This window comes from Hyla sarda, chromosome 5 (genome assembly GCF_029499605.1).
Source record: "Hyla sarda isolate aHylSar1 chromosome 5, aHylSar1.hap1, whole genome shotgun sequence".
NCBI lineage: Eukaryota > Metazoa > Chordata > Amphibia > Anura > Hylidae > Hyla > Hyla sarda.
Window position 1 is genome coordinate 235,081,969 of NC_079193.1, and position 15,352 is coordinate 235,097,320.

A 15,352-nucleotide genomic window follows, 5' to 3' on the forward strand; every position below is an offset into this window, starting at 1 on the left:
ATAAACCACTTTTTATGGTGAAAACTGTTTTTTGTGCATTCAGTTTTATTTATCTAAAGAGTGTATCCATTTTGCCTGGAGTGTTTCCTCATACTGCCTTATCTGAGGGAAACACAAATTACAATGGTGTATTACTGACATTGTTTTATGCAGCTGTTCTGATAATATTCCGGACAGTGAGTATAGTGCTGCTCTCCCTGTTCACCCGCTGCTGATTGGCATCTGTCTGACTATTCACAGTAAAGACAGAAGACTAGCATTCAGCAGCCAGTGATAGCGTATGCACATAATGGGGAAGATTACTTTGCTGCACTTGGGATCCTGGCTCTAAACACAGATATTAGAAGAACAGCTGCATTACTTATACATCATTGTACACTGCCCTCGGTAGTGACAGATTCCTGATGCGTGAGAATTCTGAGAAGGATTCTACACATTGTCATGTCTGCGGGAGCATTTTATTTCCACTTTTCCTCCTCTTCATCTGATGATTCGGCTGGACAGCACATGCACAGCTTCTGTGTGTACAGGGAAATGACACCTGCAAGGAAATCAATTGATCTATAAGTGAAAAATATTCTACAGACAATTCTATAAAACTCATTTTGGGAAGTTCAATCTTCAGGCTCTCTTTTTCACGTCAACTCCTTCCTGCATATACAGGAGACATAACTGTACATCCACTTTGCCAGAGCATTCTTACAAATGAACATACAGTTATGTTCATTTAGACAAGCGACTGATGGCAAGGAGCCTCATCAAACAGGGGATTACAACATGGAATACAAGATGACAGATTCTACATAAGAAGAAAAACAGACAGAACAGGGGATGATCTGCAGTAGCATTTGTCCCCTAGTTTAGTCCCCCAGGTTACTAATATAATCAAACAATATCTACATACTGACCCTACCCATTGACACATATTGACAGGGGTGCAGATATATAGCCAGAAAGGGTAAAAGCACAAGAAGCAAGGTGACACCTAGGATGTATACGATCCATGGTTTGAAATCACCTGTCCAAACCTGTGGGAGTCATATAAATGTGACAAAAGTAAATGAACTACAAACTTTCGCACTTTAGATGGCAATAGAGGTTTAAAATCCTTATTCATGAATTGTGGTTCCAAGCATGTGGTATAAATTACACATGTAAACTGGCTGGATAGACTGCGCATCCAGAACCCTTCGCACGAACATGTCTACGATGCTATAGCAAAAATGTATCAGGGACATCACTTTGCAGACGGTCTGGCGATGTTACATGTTACAAAAGTCCCCATAACAGGGAAGGTTGGCAAATCAATAGGTGGGGGTAACTGGCAGTTGAAGATCATTTATGGGGAGGGAGGCATTTTGGACTCTGGTGCTCGGCATCCGATTTCCAAATGGCCTGGACTATAGAACTGACCTGATGTACATATATTATGGGTCATATGCTAGTTTATGGTTAAGTAATTTACAAATCTGTTTAACTTTCGGGTAGAAGTTGATTTGAAAACATTTGTTTCCCACCGGAGTACCCCTTTAATTAAATAAGAAATATCTGTGCCTGAAGCTGTAAATAGTTATTATAGAAGGTTTACGTAAGATGAATTTATGCAACTCCCATTGGACTCACAGATTGTCCCATCTCTTCTCATAGTTGTTTAAAACACCTTTCTTGGCCTTTCATCTGTATGCAGCGGACTGAAGTGGATTGAATGGACTGAGAACAGGATGGCTAGAATTTTCACGGCAGAGATAACTTATTATCGAGCAAAGGATTAGTATGATCACTACTTACCTAAGAATTTCTTTATAAAAGCTGGCTTTTTTTCTTTAGGAAGATGAAGACAGAGATAGTATACTGGAGCCCCCGAAAGAACAACGGCAATTCCAACCAGTGAATCAATGGGATCACTGTAGAGGGGAACCACTACCAGACAGACACTGCAAATGCAGTACAGCACTGGGAAAAACAAGCTCAGCTATGAAAAAAATAACATGCATTTTAGATATGTTGTCTCTTTAAATTGTAAGTCTATCGTTCCTACCAATGTTTTTCAGACCAATACAGTTACTGTATAACAATGTATATCGTTATAACAATAAAATAGAAGTACTCTACACATTGTCTAGATTAATTTACTACAATTCCGTGTGAGACATGTGTCTCTGCATCTCTGCATTCATAGTGACTGCTACCCATGGCAATTTAGAGTGGCTTATGCGAACCTGCAAGACCCTCCTTGGTAAGGCATGCTGAGGATAGGGGTAGCGTCTCTGAGGAATAAGATCAATAATGAAGAATAGGAAAAAGCCAACAGCCACTATGGACTTAATCAGACTAGTTGGATCAGTATTGCATAGACCCAGGTCCATTGAAGGACCACTGAAAATTGTTGTAGTAGTGTTTAAGTATCTGAAACCTACAGTTGTTTACAAAAATCTAAAATCATTCTTTAACGGAAATCTATAAGCATCTCTTAGCGGGCATGCATATCTTACTTTGTACCAAACTCACTGATACCTCCTCTTACCAAAATCAGTGACAGGACTAGTGCAATGTCACTGTTCTACCTTATTGCTGTCTGTTGAAATGCCATCTGATGGGAGGACAAAAAAACGGCACAGTGGCAAATTATACATAATATGAAATTTTAGGAGGAGAAAAGGGATTATAATATATAACTAAGTTATGAAATATGAAAATGACTTAGAGACAAGTACCTTCACAGGTCTTGGCAGATCTGGTCTTTTCACCCTTAAATAAATTTGACCAACTACTGACAGGCCAATAAATAACCAGTAGGTAAAGCTGAAGTAGTCAATGAGCTGAAACACATCCTTCACACAAAGGAACACGAGAGCCATCAATCCCTGGATAATATAATAAAAACGATGTTATTACAGAAAATGCGTTATTTTTAAAACTTCCATTATGCAGTCTGTCCAGGAGTTAACTGTCTTGGATCATTACTTTTTGTTAGAAGGGTCCAATGACAATAGGCTGATCCCAGGGGAACTGACTCTTAGGACCTTCAAGGAACATCTATAATTTAAAGAAAAGTCCCTATGCGCATGTTTGACTTTCTTACAGTGCTACCAGAGAAAAAGTGAAGCATTACAAAAATGTTGTTATGGCCACACAGTATGAAATTATAATCTATGCTGCCTACTATGATAAGACTTCCCATTGAGATTACCGAACCTCACAAAATTTATTCTGGGACGATTCAGTTAAATTGGCCATCAAATTAGATTCAGATTTGACAGCTGATTCTGTTATGTTGTGGCCTTGTACTAAAATCTGTTCAGAGCAGGAGAGGTTTGCTATGGGGATTTGCTCCTGCTCTGGATAGTTCCTGACATGGACAGAGGTGTCAGCAGAGAGCACTGTGGTCAGACAGAATGGAAATTCACTCCTGTGGAGTATACAGCAGCTGATAAGTACTGGAAGGGTTAAGATTTTTAAATATAACTAATTTACAAATATGTTTAACTTTCTGGCACCAGTCCACTGGAGTACCCCTTTAACCCCTTAACCCCTTCATGACCCAGCCCATTTTCACCTTCATGACCTGGGCATTTTTTGAAAATCTGACCACTGTCACTTTAAACATTAATAACTCTGGAATGCTTTTACTTATCATTCTGATTCCGAGATTGTTTTTTCGTGACATATTCTACTTTATGTTATTGGTAAAATTTCACTGATATTTGCATCCTTTCTTGGTAAAAAATCTAAAAAATTCATGAAAATTTAGAAAATTTAGCATTTTTCTAACTTTGAAAGTCTCTGCTTGAAAGGAAAATGGATATTCCAAATACATTACATATTGATTCACATATACAATATGTCTACTTTGTGTTTGCATAAAAAAATTGACAAGTTTTTACTTTTGAAAGACACCAGAGGGCTTCAAAGTTCAGCAGCAATTTTCCAATTTTTCTCAAGATTTTCAAAATCGTAATTTTTCAGGGCCCAGTTCAGGTTGGAAGTGGATTTTAAGGGTCTTCATATTAGAAATACCCCATAAATGACCCCATTATAAAAACTGCACCCCCCAAAGTATTCAAAATGACATTCAGTAAGTGTTTTAACCCTTTAGGTGTTTCACAGGAATAGCAGCAAAGTGAAGGAGAAAATTCTAAATCTTCATTTTTTACACTCGCATTTTCTTGTAGACCCAATTTTTGAATTTTTACAAGGGGTAAAAGGAGAGAAATCACCCTAAAATTTGTAACCCAATTCCTCTCAATTAAGGAAATACCTCACATGCATATGTAAAGTGTTCGGCGGGCGCAGTAGAGGGCTCAGAAGGGAAGGAGCGACAATGGGATTTTGGAGAGTGAGTTTTTCTGAAAGGGTTTTTGGGGGGCATGTCCCATTTAGGAAGCCCCTATGGTGCCAGAACAGTGGACCCCCCCACATGTGACCCCATTTTGGAAACTATACCCCTCATGGAATTTAATAAGGGGTGCATTGAGCATTTACACCCCACTGGCGTTTGACAGATATTTGAAACAGTGGACTGTGCAAATCAAAAATTTTATTTTTCATTTTCACAGACCACTGTTCCAAAAATCTGTCATACACCAGTGGGGTGTAAATGCTAACTGCACCCCTTATTACATTCCGTGAGGGGTGTAGTTTCCAAAATGGGGTCACATATGGATATTTATTGTTTTGCGTTTGTCAGAACTGCTGTAACAATCAGCCACCCCTGTGCAAATCGCCTCAAATGTACATGGTACACTCTCCCTTCTGGGCCTTGTTGTGCGCCCCAGAGCACTTTGCGCCCACATATTGGGTATCTCCGTAGTCGGGAGAAATTGCATTACAAATTTAGAGGGTCTTTTTTCCCTTTTACCTCTTGTGAAAATGAAAAGTATAGGGCAACACCAGCATGTCAGTGTAAAAAATTTATTTTTTTACACTAACATGCTGGTGTAGACCCCAACTTCACCTTTTCATAAGGGGTTAAAGAAGAAAAAGACCCCCAAAATTTGTAAGGCAATTTCTCCCGAGTACGGCGACACCCCATATGTGTCCCAAAACTGTTGCCCTGAAATACGACAGGGCTCCAAAGTGAAAGAGCGCCATGCGCATTTGAGGCCTGAATTAGGGATTTGCATAGGGGTATTCTATGCCAATGATTCCCAAACAGGGTGCCTCCAGCTGTTGCAAAACTCCCAGCATGCCTGGACAGTCAATGGCTGTCCGGCAATACTGGGAGTTATTATTTTGCAACAGCTGGAGGCTCCGTTTTGGAAACAGTAGCGTACCAGACGTTTTTCATTTTTTTGGGGAGAGGGGGCTGTGTAGGGATATGTGTATATGTAGTGTTTTTAACTTTTTATTTTAGGTTAGTGTAGTGCAGTGTAGTGTTTTTATGGTACAGTCACATGGGCAGAGGTTCACAGCAAGTTTGCCGCTGGAAGTTTGAGCTGCAGCGCAAAGTTTGCGCCATCTCAAACTTACAGCACTCACTGTAAACCTCCGCCCATGTGAGTGTACCCTGTACATTCACATTGGGGGGAGGGGGCAAACATCCAGCTGTTGCAAACTCCGAGCATGCCCTTTGGCTGTCCGTGCATGCTGGGAGTTGTAGTTTTGCAACAGCTGGAGGAACACTGGTTTGGAAACACTAAGTTAAGTAATAAACTTTCAAGTGTTTTGCAACCAAACTTAGTGTTTCCAAACCAGTGTGCCTCCAGCTGTTGCAAAACTACAACTCCCAGCATGCATGGTCTGTCAGTGCATGCTGGGAGTTATAGTTTTGCAACAATTGCAACAGCTGGAGGCACTGAGGTAGGAAACGGACAATGTTTCCCAACTAGTGTGCCTCCAGTTGTTGCAAAACTACAACTCCCAGCATGCCCAGACTGCCCAGGCATGCTGGAAGTTGTAGTTCGGCAATATCTGAAGGATCATATGTTGCCGAACTACAACTTCCAGCATGCTTGGGCAGTCTGGGCATGCTGGGAGTTGTAGTTTTGCAACATCTGGAGGTCCACAGTTTGGAGAGCACTGACTAATGGTCTCCAATCTGTGCTCTTCCAGATGTTAGAGAACTACAACTCCCAGCATGCCTGGACAGACTGAGCATGCTGAGATTTGTAGTTTTGCAACATCTGGAAGAGCACAGATTGGAGACCATTATACAGTGGTCTCCAAACTGAGGACCTCTAGATGTTGCAAAACTACAACTCCCAGCATGCCCAGAAAGCCAAAGGCTGTCTGGGCATGCTGGGAGTTGCAGTTTTGAAACTCCCAGAGGCAGCAGTGAGATCGCTTTACGGCGATCTCACTGCTGCCAATGAAGATGCCGCACTGCTGCCGGAAACTCACCTCCGGGACGCAGCGCAGCCGGGACCGCATGGAGGACGCCGGGACCGCCGGGACCGCTCGGGACACCGCTCGGACGGGTAAGTGACGCCGGGGGACGGGTCAGGGACGCTTAGCAGAGCGGTGTGTGTCCCGATCCCCGTGATCGGAACTCACACACCGCGCTGCTAAGTATTTTCATAGCGAAACGCTGCTATCAGCTAGTGAGTTTTGACCAGCTGATAGCAGCGATCGCTGGGGGGGGGTGGGGGGGGATGAAACCCCCCGTGGTCGCATGGTAAGATGGCTGGCTATCAGTGATAGCCACCATCTTTCCGGGCTCTGCGGGATGCCGCGAGTAGCGGCAAAAATGTTCATGACGTACCTGTATGTCATGGGTCGGGAACACCTTGCCACCCATGACATACAGGTATGTCATAGGTCGGGAAGGGGTTAAAGGGGTTCTCCACTGGAAAACATTTTCTTTTAAATCAACTAGCTCCAGAAAGTTAAACAGATTTGTAAATTACTTCTATTAAAAAGCCCAATACTTCCAGTACTTATCAGCTGCTATATACTACAGAGAAAGTTATTTTCTTTTTTAATTTCCTTTCTGCCTGACCACAAGTGCTCTCTGCTGACACCTCTGTCTATTTTAGGAACTGTCCAGAGTAGAAGCACGTCCCCATAGCAAACCTATCCTGCTCTGGATAGTTCCTGACATGGACAGAGGGGTCAGCAGAGAGCTCATGTGGTCAGGCAGAAAGGGAAATAAAAAGAACTTTCTGTGGATTATACAGCAGCTGATAAGTACTGGAAGGATTAAGATGTTTGAATAGAAGTAATTTACAAATCTGTTTACCTTTCTGGCACCAGTTGATTTAAAAGAAAATGTTTTCCAGTGGAGTACCCCTTTAAGGACTCAAGGTTTTTGCACTTTCCTTTTTTCCTCCTTACCTTTAAATTTTGCACCTAAAAATCCATATGATGGCTTATTTTTTGTACAACCAATTCTATTTTGTAATAAGATCAGTCAATTTATCCACAAATCTACGGCGACACAGAAAAAAATCATTGTGCGACAAAATTGAAGAAAAAACACCATTTTGTAACTTTTGGGGGCTTCCGTTCCTACGCAGTAAATTTTTCGGTAAAAATGACACCTTCTCTTTATTCTGTAGGTCCATACAATTAAAATGATACCCTACTATGTATAAATATATCAGGGGGCCATACAGAGATCTCTCCCATGATCTATTTATACCCAGGACTGTATCTATAACAAGGGGGCATCCTCTACATCTAGAGGAAAGAAGGTTTCTACACCAGCACAGATGGGGGTTCTTTACTGTAAGAGCAGTGAGACTGTGGAATTCTCTCCCGGAGGAGGTGGTCATGGTGAACTCTGTAATAGAGTTCAAAAAGGGGCTGGATGCATTTTTGGAGAGTAATAACATTACTGGTTATGTATGCTAGATTTATTGGGACAGAACGTTGATCCAGGGATTTATTCTGACTGCCATATTGGAGTCGGGAAGGAATTTTTACCTCTAGTATGAGGTTTTTTTTTGTCTTCCTCTGGATCAACTCAACTCAATAGGGACTTATTAGGGTTATAGGTTGAACTTGATGGACTCTGCTCTTTTTTCAACCTTATAAACTATGTTACTATGTTGCTATGTTACTCATATAAGTTTGATTTTTGTCTTACTTCTGGAAAAAATCATAACTACAACTGCACACACTGATCTTTTACATTGATCATTGTTATCCCATATGATAACATTGATCAATGATTCTGCCGCTTGACTGCTCATGCCCGGATCTCAGGCACGGAGAAGTCATTTGGCGATCAGACACACAGGAGGAAGGTAGGGGCCCTCCTTGTGTGCTCCAGCTGTTCGGGACGCCGCGATTTCGCTGCGAGCGGTCCCGAACAACCCACTGAGCTAGCCTGGAGTAGTTTACTTTCACTTTAGTTGCGGCGATCAACTTTGAACGCCGCATCTAAACGGTTAATAACGCTACTAGCCAAGGGTCCCAGCCGTTGTTAGAGGCCGAGCCCGACCCGCTATGACGCGGGGCCATGGCATACATGTACGTCATGGGTCGGGTGGGCGGACATGACAGAGGCCCGCGGGAGATGTCCGTTGCTATCAGCAGCTGACATCTGCCGGTAATGACGGACATTGGAGATCGCATCATTTAACTGTTTAAATACTGTGATCTATACAGATCACAGCATTTAAAGGGGTACTCCGGCACTAAGACATCTTATCCCCTATCCAAAGGATAGGGGATAAGGTCTGATAACTACCGATCACGGGGCCAGGGCACACATCCATAGGGGGGGGAAATCAAAAAGTTATTGGGGTGAGAACATGGTAAAGAAGAAAGTTTTTTTTTTTTTCAAAACTAAAATTATTCAAGTTTGGTATCATTGGAATTGTACTGACTCATAGAATAGAGATGAAATGTAAAGATTTACCTTGTATTGAACTCTGATAAAAAATATTGCCCCACAAAATTGTGCAATTCCATATTTTTTTTCAATTTTGCCATGCATATAATTTTTTTCTGCCTTTGTTATACATTGTATGATAAAAAAAAAGTGTGTCAGTGGAAAGTCCAACTCATAACTCAAAAAATAAACCCTAATACAGCTGTCAGTCACAAAATAAAAAAGTTATGGGTCTTAGAATGTAAGGAGATAAAAAACGTGAGCCAGAAATCAAAATTTGCTGGGTCATGAAGGGGTTGTCTTCTATTGACCCCTAAAACTTTCTTAGTTTTCTGTATTCAGGGCTGTATGAGGGCTAATTTTTTGAGCCGTGATCTTTAGTTTTTAATGGTACCATATTTGTTTTTAAATGGGCACTGTCATTAAAAGCAATTTTTGTTATTGATAAATAAAAATCTTTCAAATGTAATTTATTTGCTGCCACTAGGTGTCTCCCTACTTGTCAAGAGCAGATTTCCCCCTATCTCTTGCACAGACTTTGGACTCCTGCTGGCCTGGCAGAAGTCCAAAATCAGGAAATACAGTCTGTAGTGCTGAGGGAGGTGTGTTCAGCCTTAGCCAATCATAGCTCATCTCACACTGAACTGCTATGGGGAAGTTCTCCTTTGTATGGCTTCAGATGATGTCATGCTTGCTGGGGAACACCCCTTCCCAGTGTGTGAATCTGAGACTGAGCAGAAAATATAGAGCAATATCAAGGTAGAAAGCTGAAAAATAATTTAAAAAATGAAAGTATAGGGTGGTTTATCATGATGGGGCAGTGAACTGGGAGGATTATAACATTTAACCAGATCATGACAGGTACTCTTAAGGGACTTTTTGATCACTCTTTATATTTTTTTCTGCTATACGAAGTGACCAAAAATGCGCAATTCTAGACTTTGGTATTTTCTTAAGTTTACACCATTGATCGTGTGGTTTAATTAACATTATATTTTAATAATTCAGACATTAAACATTATTTTATTTATAAAATGGGAAAAGGGGGGAGACTTAAACTTTAATTAGGGGAGGGGCTATACACAATTATAACCTTTTTTTATTATTCTTTATAAGGGACTAAAACATTAACTCTTTCAATTCCTAAGACTGGTCAAAGCTGGGCTATTGCACAGCATTGATAAGTGTTATCTGCACTCTGTTGCTCTAGCCTGCCAAAGCAGGCAGGAGTCACAGAGAGAAGATCGGACGGCACGGAAGCAGGTAGGGACCCTCTGTCCATCATGTAAAGTGAACGGAACCACGTGATTACCCCGCGGTGGTCCTGATCACCCATAGCAACAAACTGGCAATCACAGATGATCACAGGATCAAAGGGGTTAATAGCCTCGCTGTTGCGATCGCCGCAGCAGGCTATTAGCTGTGGCCCCTGGCTGTTGATTCCAGCCAGGGGCCGTGCGGTACAGAGCAGAATGACATCACAATCCTGCTCCATAGCTGCCCTGGTGAGGGAAGGGGTTAAAGGTTGTGTTTATAAAATTTTCAATACTTTAATTATATCATCAAAAAATACAAAGTTCCACAATAGGTAGATTACAATTGTCAGGTCTGAGAATACTGATTCATATAATTTCTCTGAGATGCTTGACCTATGCGTCTGTAGTACGCTTTATAATATGGACTAAGAATCTTTACTTAGTCCATATGATGCAGGTGCATAGATTAAACTTTTCAGAGGAGAGCAAAATATATGAAATAGTGGTTTCAGACCTGACAATTTTACTTTTTATCCACGTACTGTAAAACTTTCTATTTTTTAAATGATATATTGAAGTATTTAACCGGTTGCCGTCTAAGGACGAGCCGGCTTGTCCTGAGATGGCAACCGTTGTATGACGAGGGCTCCCGACTCGAACCCGCTTCATATCGGCCGGCCCCCAGCGAATTCCTGTAGCTGGGGGCCGGCGTTAATAGCCGACATGCGACGATTGCAACGGCTGGTTATTAGAAAAAACTATCTTGGAATCAAATTCATAAGTAAAAACATCTAAGAGTTATTAATGCTTAAAGTGACAGTGGTCAGATATGCAAAAAATGCTTGGGTCCTTAAGGTGAAAATGGTCTGGGTCCTTAAGGGGTTAAACCACTCAAGTGTTGCTTTAGCAGTGTGTTTGGGGTCATTGACCTGCTGGAAGGTGAACCTCCGTCCTAGCCTCAAATCATGCACAGGCTGGTACAGGTTTTGCTCAAGAATATCCCTGTATTGAGCACATCCATCTTTCCCTCAACTCTGACCAGTTTCCCAGTCCCGGCTGGGTGATGTGATGTGTTGGGTTTGTGCCAGACATAGCATTTTATTTGATGGCCGAAAAATTACATTATCGTCTCATCAGACCAGAGCACCTTCCTCTATACATTTTAGGAGTCTCCCACATGCCTTTTTGCAAACTCAAAATGTGCCTTTTAGTTTTTAGCTGAAGGTAATGGATTTCTTCTGGCCACTCTGCCATGAAGGCTTATTGTCATCCTATGTACAGATACTCCAGTCTCTGCTGTGGAACTCTGCAGCTCCTCCAGGGTTACCATAGGTCTCTGTGCTGCCTCTCTGGTTAATGCCCTCCTCGCCTGGTCCGTGAGTTTTGGTGGGCGGCCATCTCTTGGCAGATTTGCTGTTGTGCCGTGTTGTTTCCATTTGGTTATGATAGATTTCATGGTGCTCCTGAGCATCATCAAAGATTTGGATATTTTTTCATAACCTAACACTGACTTGCACTTCCCAACAACATTGTCCCTAACTTGTTTGGAGAGTTCCTTGGTCTTCATGGCAGTGTTTGGTTACTGATGCCTCTTGCTTAGGTGTTGCAGCCTCTGGGGCCTTTCAAAAAAGGTGTGTATATATAATGATACGAAAAACACTTAAAAAGTCAGGGGGGAGGTGAATTCTTTTGCAAGGCACTGGACCTCCTTTGCTCCCATTAAGCCAGTGTTATCACTGCTCCCCCTGCACTCTACTTTCTAGTGCTAGGGTTAATGTGTCAGATTGCGGCTCTGTCAATCACTGGCCACATCAGTGTTCTGCCTCAGCCAGAAGACCAGGCTATGGTCAATTTGTCACATAGCCACATGTTTTTATTTTTTTGTTTAAAAAGGTAGAAAGGGCATATTTGAAAAATAAATAAATAAATAAACTTTCTGTCAGAACAGACCATTAAAGGAAATGCAGAAATTCCAATTTAAGTGAGAATTGACAATAGAAAAGAATGCCAAAGTATTTCTTACATTGAAAAGTAAGGCAGGAATTGGAGTATATCTATTGATGTGGATCATACACAGGAAATCAGGTAGTTGACCTTCTCTGGAAGCTACAAAAAACAGTCTGGAATACACAAAATATGTAGCTATGAGTGGATGACAAAACTGTCAATTTTATTGTCAATAGCACACCATGCAGACTGTGTATTCGCATGAAAATCTATTAAACTGCAAAAAGAGATTTCTCACACATAGCTAAATAGAAACCAAACATGCAAATTCATGGTACTTTGTCCATTATTTTTGGTCTTAGCTCACCTAGACGATGAAATGACCACTGAGTTTAATCCACCGCAACATGACATGGCCACTGATATTGGGATGAACCACTTTACATATCCAAGAACTCTTTCAGCAAAAGTCTAAATAAATCAGTGAAAAAAAATATTTAGCTTACATTAATATATATCCAGTCATGGCCTTAAATGTTGGCACCCCTGAAATTTTTCAAGAAAATTAAAGGGGTACTCTGGAGGCCAATGTGTTTTTTCAGTTTCTACTTACCCTTGCAGGGGAGTTTTCCATGTAGTGTAGAATCTATTTCTGTTTTGCCTTTGTTTTAGAAACTACAGCTCCCAGCATGCCTTGCAGCCTGTCTCCTCTTTCAGTACCCTGCCCAACTTGTTTTGCGTTGCTGCCCAGCCCTGTTTGTGGGCGGCTTTTTTTCTTTTCCCTTTAGCACTCCTTTTCCCCGCCCTGCTCGTTAGTATACTCATCCACCCTCACTGTCAGCTTCTCGCCCCACAATCCCAGCATCAGGGAATTAATGAATTGTCCCCACATCAGGGAACTAGTCATATGTGACATGCGGGCGCTGCTCTGCTTCCTGACCCCCCCACCCCTGAAGCGAAGTCCCCACAAGGGTTAACTGTGTGCTGCAGCAGCGCTGTACATTCTCCCCACATCAGTGAATGAATGAATTGCCAGCCGCAGCGCACTGTCCCCACATCAGGGAACTAGTCATATGTGACACACGGGTACTGCTCTGCTTTGTGACATCCACTCCCCAAGCGATGTCCCCGTAAGGGCTAACTGTGAGCCGCAGCAGCACTGTACATTCACAAGTCGGGGAATGAATGACTTGTGAGCGCGGGCGCAGGGCTCCTGATCAACAGATCAACTGATCAGAAGCCCTGCGCCCGCGCTCACAAATCCTTCATTCCCACACGTGGGGAGAATGTACAGCGCTGCTGCGGCTCACAGTTAAATGACATCTGTACTAATGAATGTGACATATTCCTGTGCCCGGGGTACAAAAATAAACAAAATAAACTTTGACTCACCTTCCTACATTCCCCAATTGCTACGGTAACGGCTTCACGGTCCTCTGCTGCGATCCTCATGCTGTCACAGAGCCGTCAGCGTATCACCGGCCGCAGCGATGTCTCGCCTCTGCCGGTGATAGGCTGAGCGCGTCATGTGAGTAGCCGGCCGACTTGGGGGGGTTCAGGTGCGGCTGGCAATACATTCCCTGATGTGGGGAGAATGTACAGCGCTGCTGGGCACACAGTTAACCCTTGCGGGGACTTTGTTTGGGGGGGGGGGTCAGGAAGCAGAGAAGCTCCCACAGGACACTTATGATTAGTTCCCTGATGTGGGGACAGTGCACTGCGGCAGGCAATTCCTTAATTCCCTGAAGTGGGGACTGCCGCGGGGGGAATCATGATAGCGCTGCAGCTGACATGTTACTGATTCACCCGCCATGGGGACCATGCGCCTGCTGGGGAATCATGACAGCTGATTCCCCCCCGCGGGCGCACGGTCCCCATGGCGGGGAAGGGGTAACATGTCAGCCGCAGCGCTGATACATGGTATTCAAGCCGGACGCAGGGCAGGCTGACAGCGGGAGGAGACATCCATCCTCCCGCAACAATTCAATCAATATTCATTACAGGGGTGTGGAAAAGGGGCGAAACCATTGCAGGAGAAGAAAAAATTGCAATACCTGCAGTAGGGATCGACCGATATCATTTTTTTAGGGCCGATACCGATACCGGTAATCGGTGGAGGTTAGGGCCGATAGCCGATAACTTATACCAATATTCTGGTATGAGTTATCGGCTATTTATCCCCCCGCGACACCGCTGCAGATCATTGATTTAAAGCGGGCACTTTAAATCAATGCACTACAGTGGCTTTTGCGGTGCCATAGGCCGCCGCCGCCACCCGCTTCTCTGCCCCTGCCTGTCCGGGGGTCCTGAGACCTATCACCGCCACCGCTCCCCCCGCCGAGTCGCACCGCGACGTTGGCTGTCCGGGCATGCTGGGAGTTGTAGTTTTGCAACAGCTGGAGGGCCTCAACAGCTGGAGGGCCTACTGTAGGTATAGTATATTATACAGACCCCTGTCCATCCCAGAACCCTGACTCACCTTCCCAGTTGCTGCAGGGACCGTCCGGAGACGGTGGTCCGGGCCATCCATCCTTCCTGTAGTGTCTGGCGGCATTCCGGGTGGAGGGTGAACCGGTCCGGACTGTCCTTCTCCGGGGGTTTTCTCCACTCCGGGCAGGCTCCGGCCTAGTAATGCTGCATAGACGCCGCTGCGCAGCAACGCACCTGACGTCACGGCGTAGTGGCGTCTATGCAGCGTACTAGGCCGGAGCCTGCCCGGAGTGGAGAAGACCCCCGGAGAAGGACAGCCCAGACCGTTTCACCCTCCACCCGGAATGCCGCCGGACACTACAGGAAGGATGGATGGCCCGGACCATCCCAATTACGGGTAAGTAATTTTTTTTTTATTTACTCAGAGGTTGGGGGAGGCAAAAATCCATACCGGTATACTGCCCAGCACTACGGTGGGGGGTGCGACGCGGTGCGGTGGGTCGGGGGGCGGTCACGGTGCGGCGGGTCAGGGGGGGGCAGTCGCGGTGCGGTGGGGGCGGTGCGGGGCATTATCGGCTTATCGGCAAGGTAATTGCCGATACCGAAAATGCCCAAAATCGTGATTATCGGCCGATAATATCGGTCGTACCGATAATCGGTCGATCCCTAACCTGCAGCACTGACGTCCACAACAGTGAACAAACATGGCCGCAGGTGTGACCGACAGTCAAAAGCAACCAGAAAAACTACTGAACTTCCATCACAGAAAAGAGGTCAGTAAAAAACAGATATGCTGGACAGATGTATATTACAAAAGTGCTAAACTCACTACAAGCACGCTAGATAACCATAAAACTGTGGTACCGGAGTACCCATTTAAGTATTTCTCACGGAAAAGGATTGCAGTAACACATGTTTTGCTACACACATGATTATTAGCTTT

At 43.8% G+C, this 15,352-nt stretch overlaps 1 protein-coding gene across 1 annotated transcript in view; it reads right to left on the reverse strand.

The window, feature by feature from the left end:
- Nucleotides 1–458: 458 nt before the first annotated feature.
- LOC130274558 (Y+L amino acid transporter 2-like) overlaps nt 459–15,352 on the reverse strand; it is a 46,846-nt gene continuing 31,952 nt past the window's right edge. Inside the window, exons 5-9 of the mRNA XM_056522997.1 lie at nt 12,347–12,450; nt 12,056–12,152; nt 2,715–2,864; nt 1,789–1,972; nt 459–541 (exon numbers count right to left, since the gene is read on the reverse strand). Of these exons, the coding sequence (XP_056378972.1) occupies nt 459–541; nt 1,789–1,972; nt 2,715–2,864; nt 12,056–12,152; nt 12,347–12,450 (618 nt within the window). The remainder of the gene's footprint in view (nt 542–1,788; nt 1,973–2,714; nt 2,865–12,055; nt 12,153–12,346; nt 12,451–15,352) is intronic.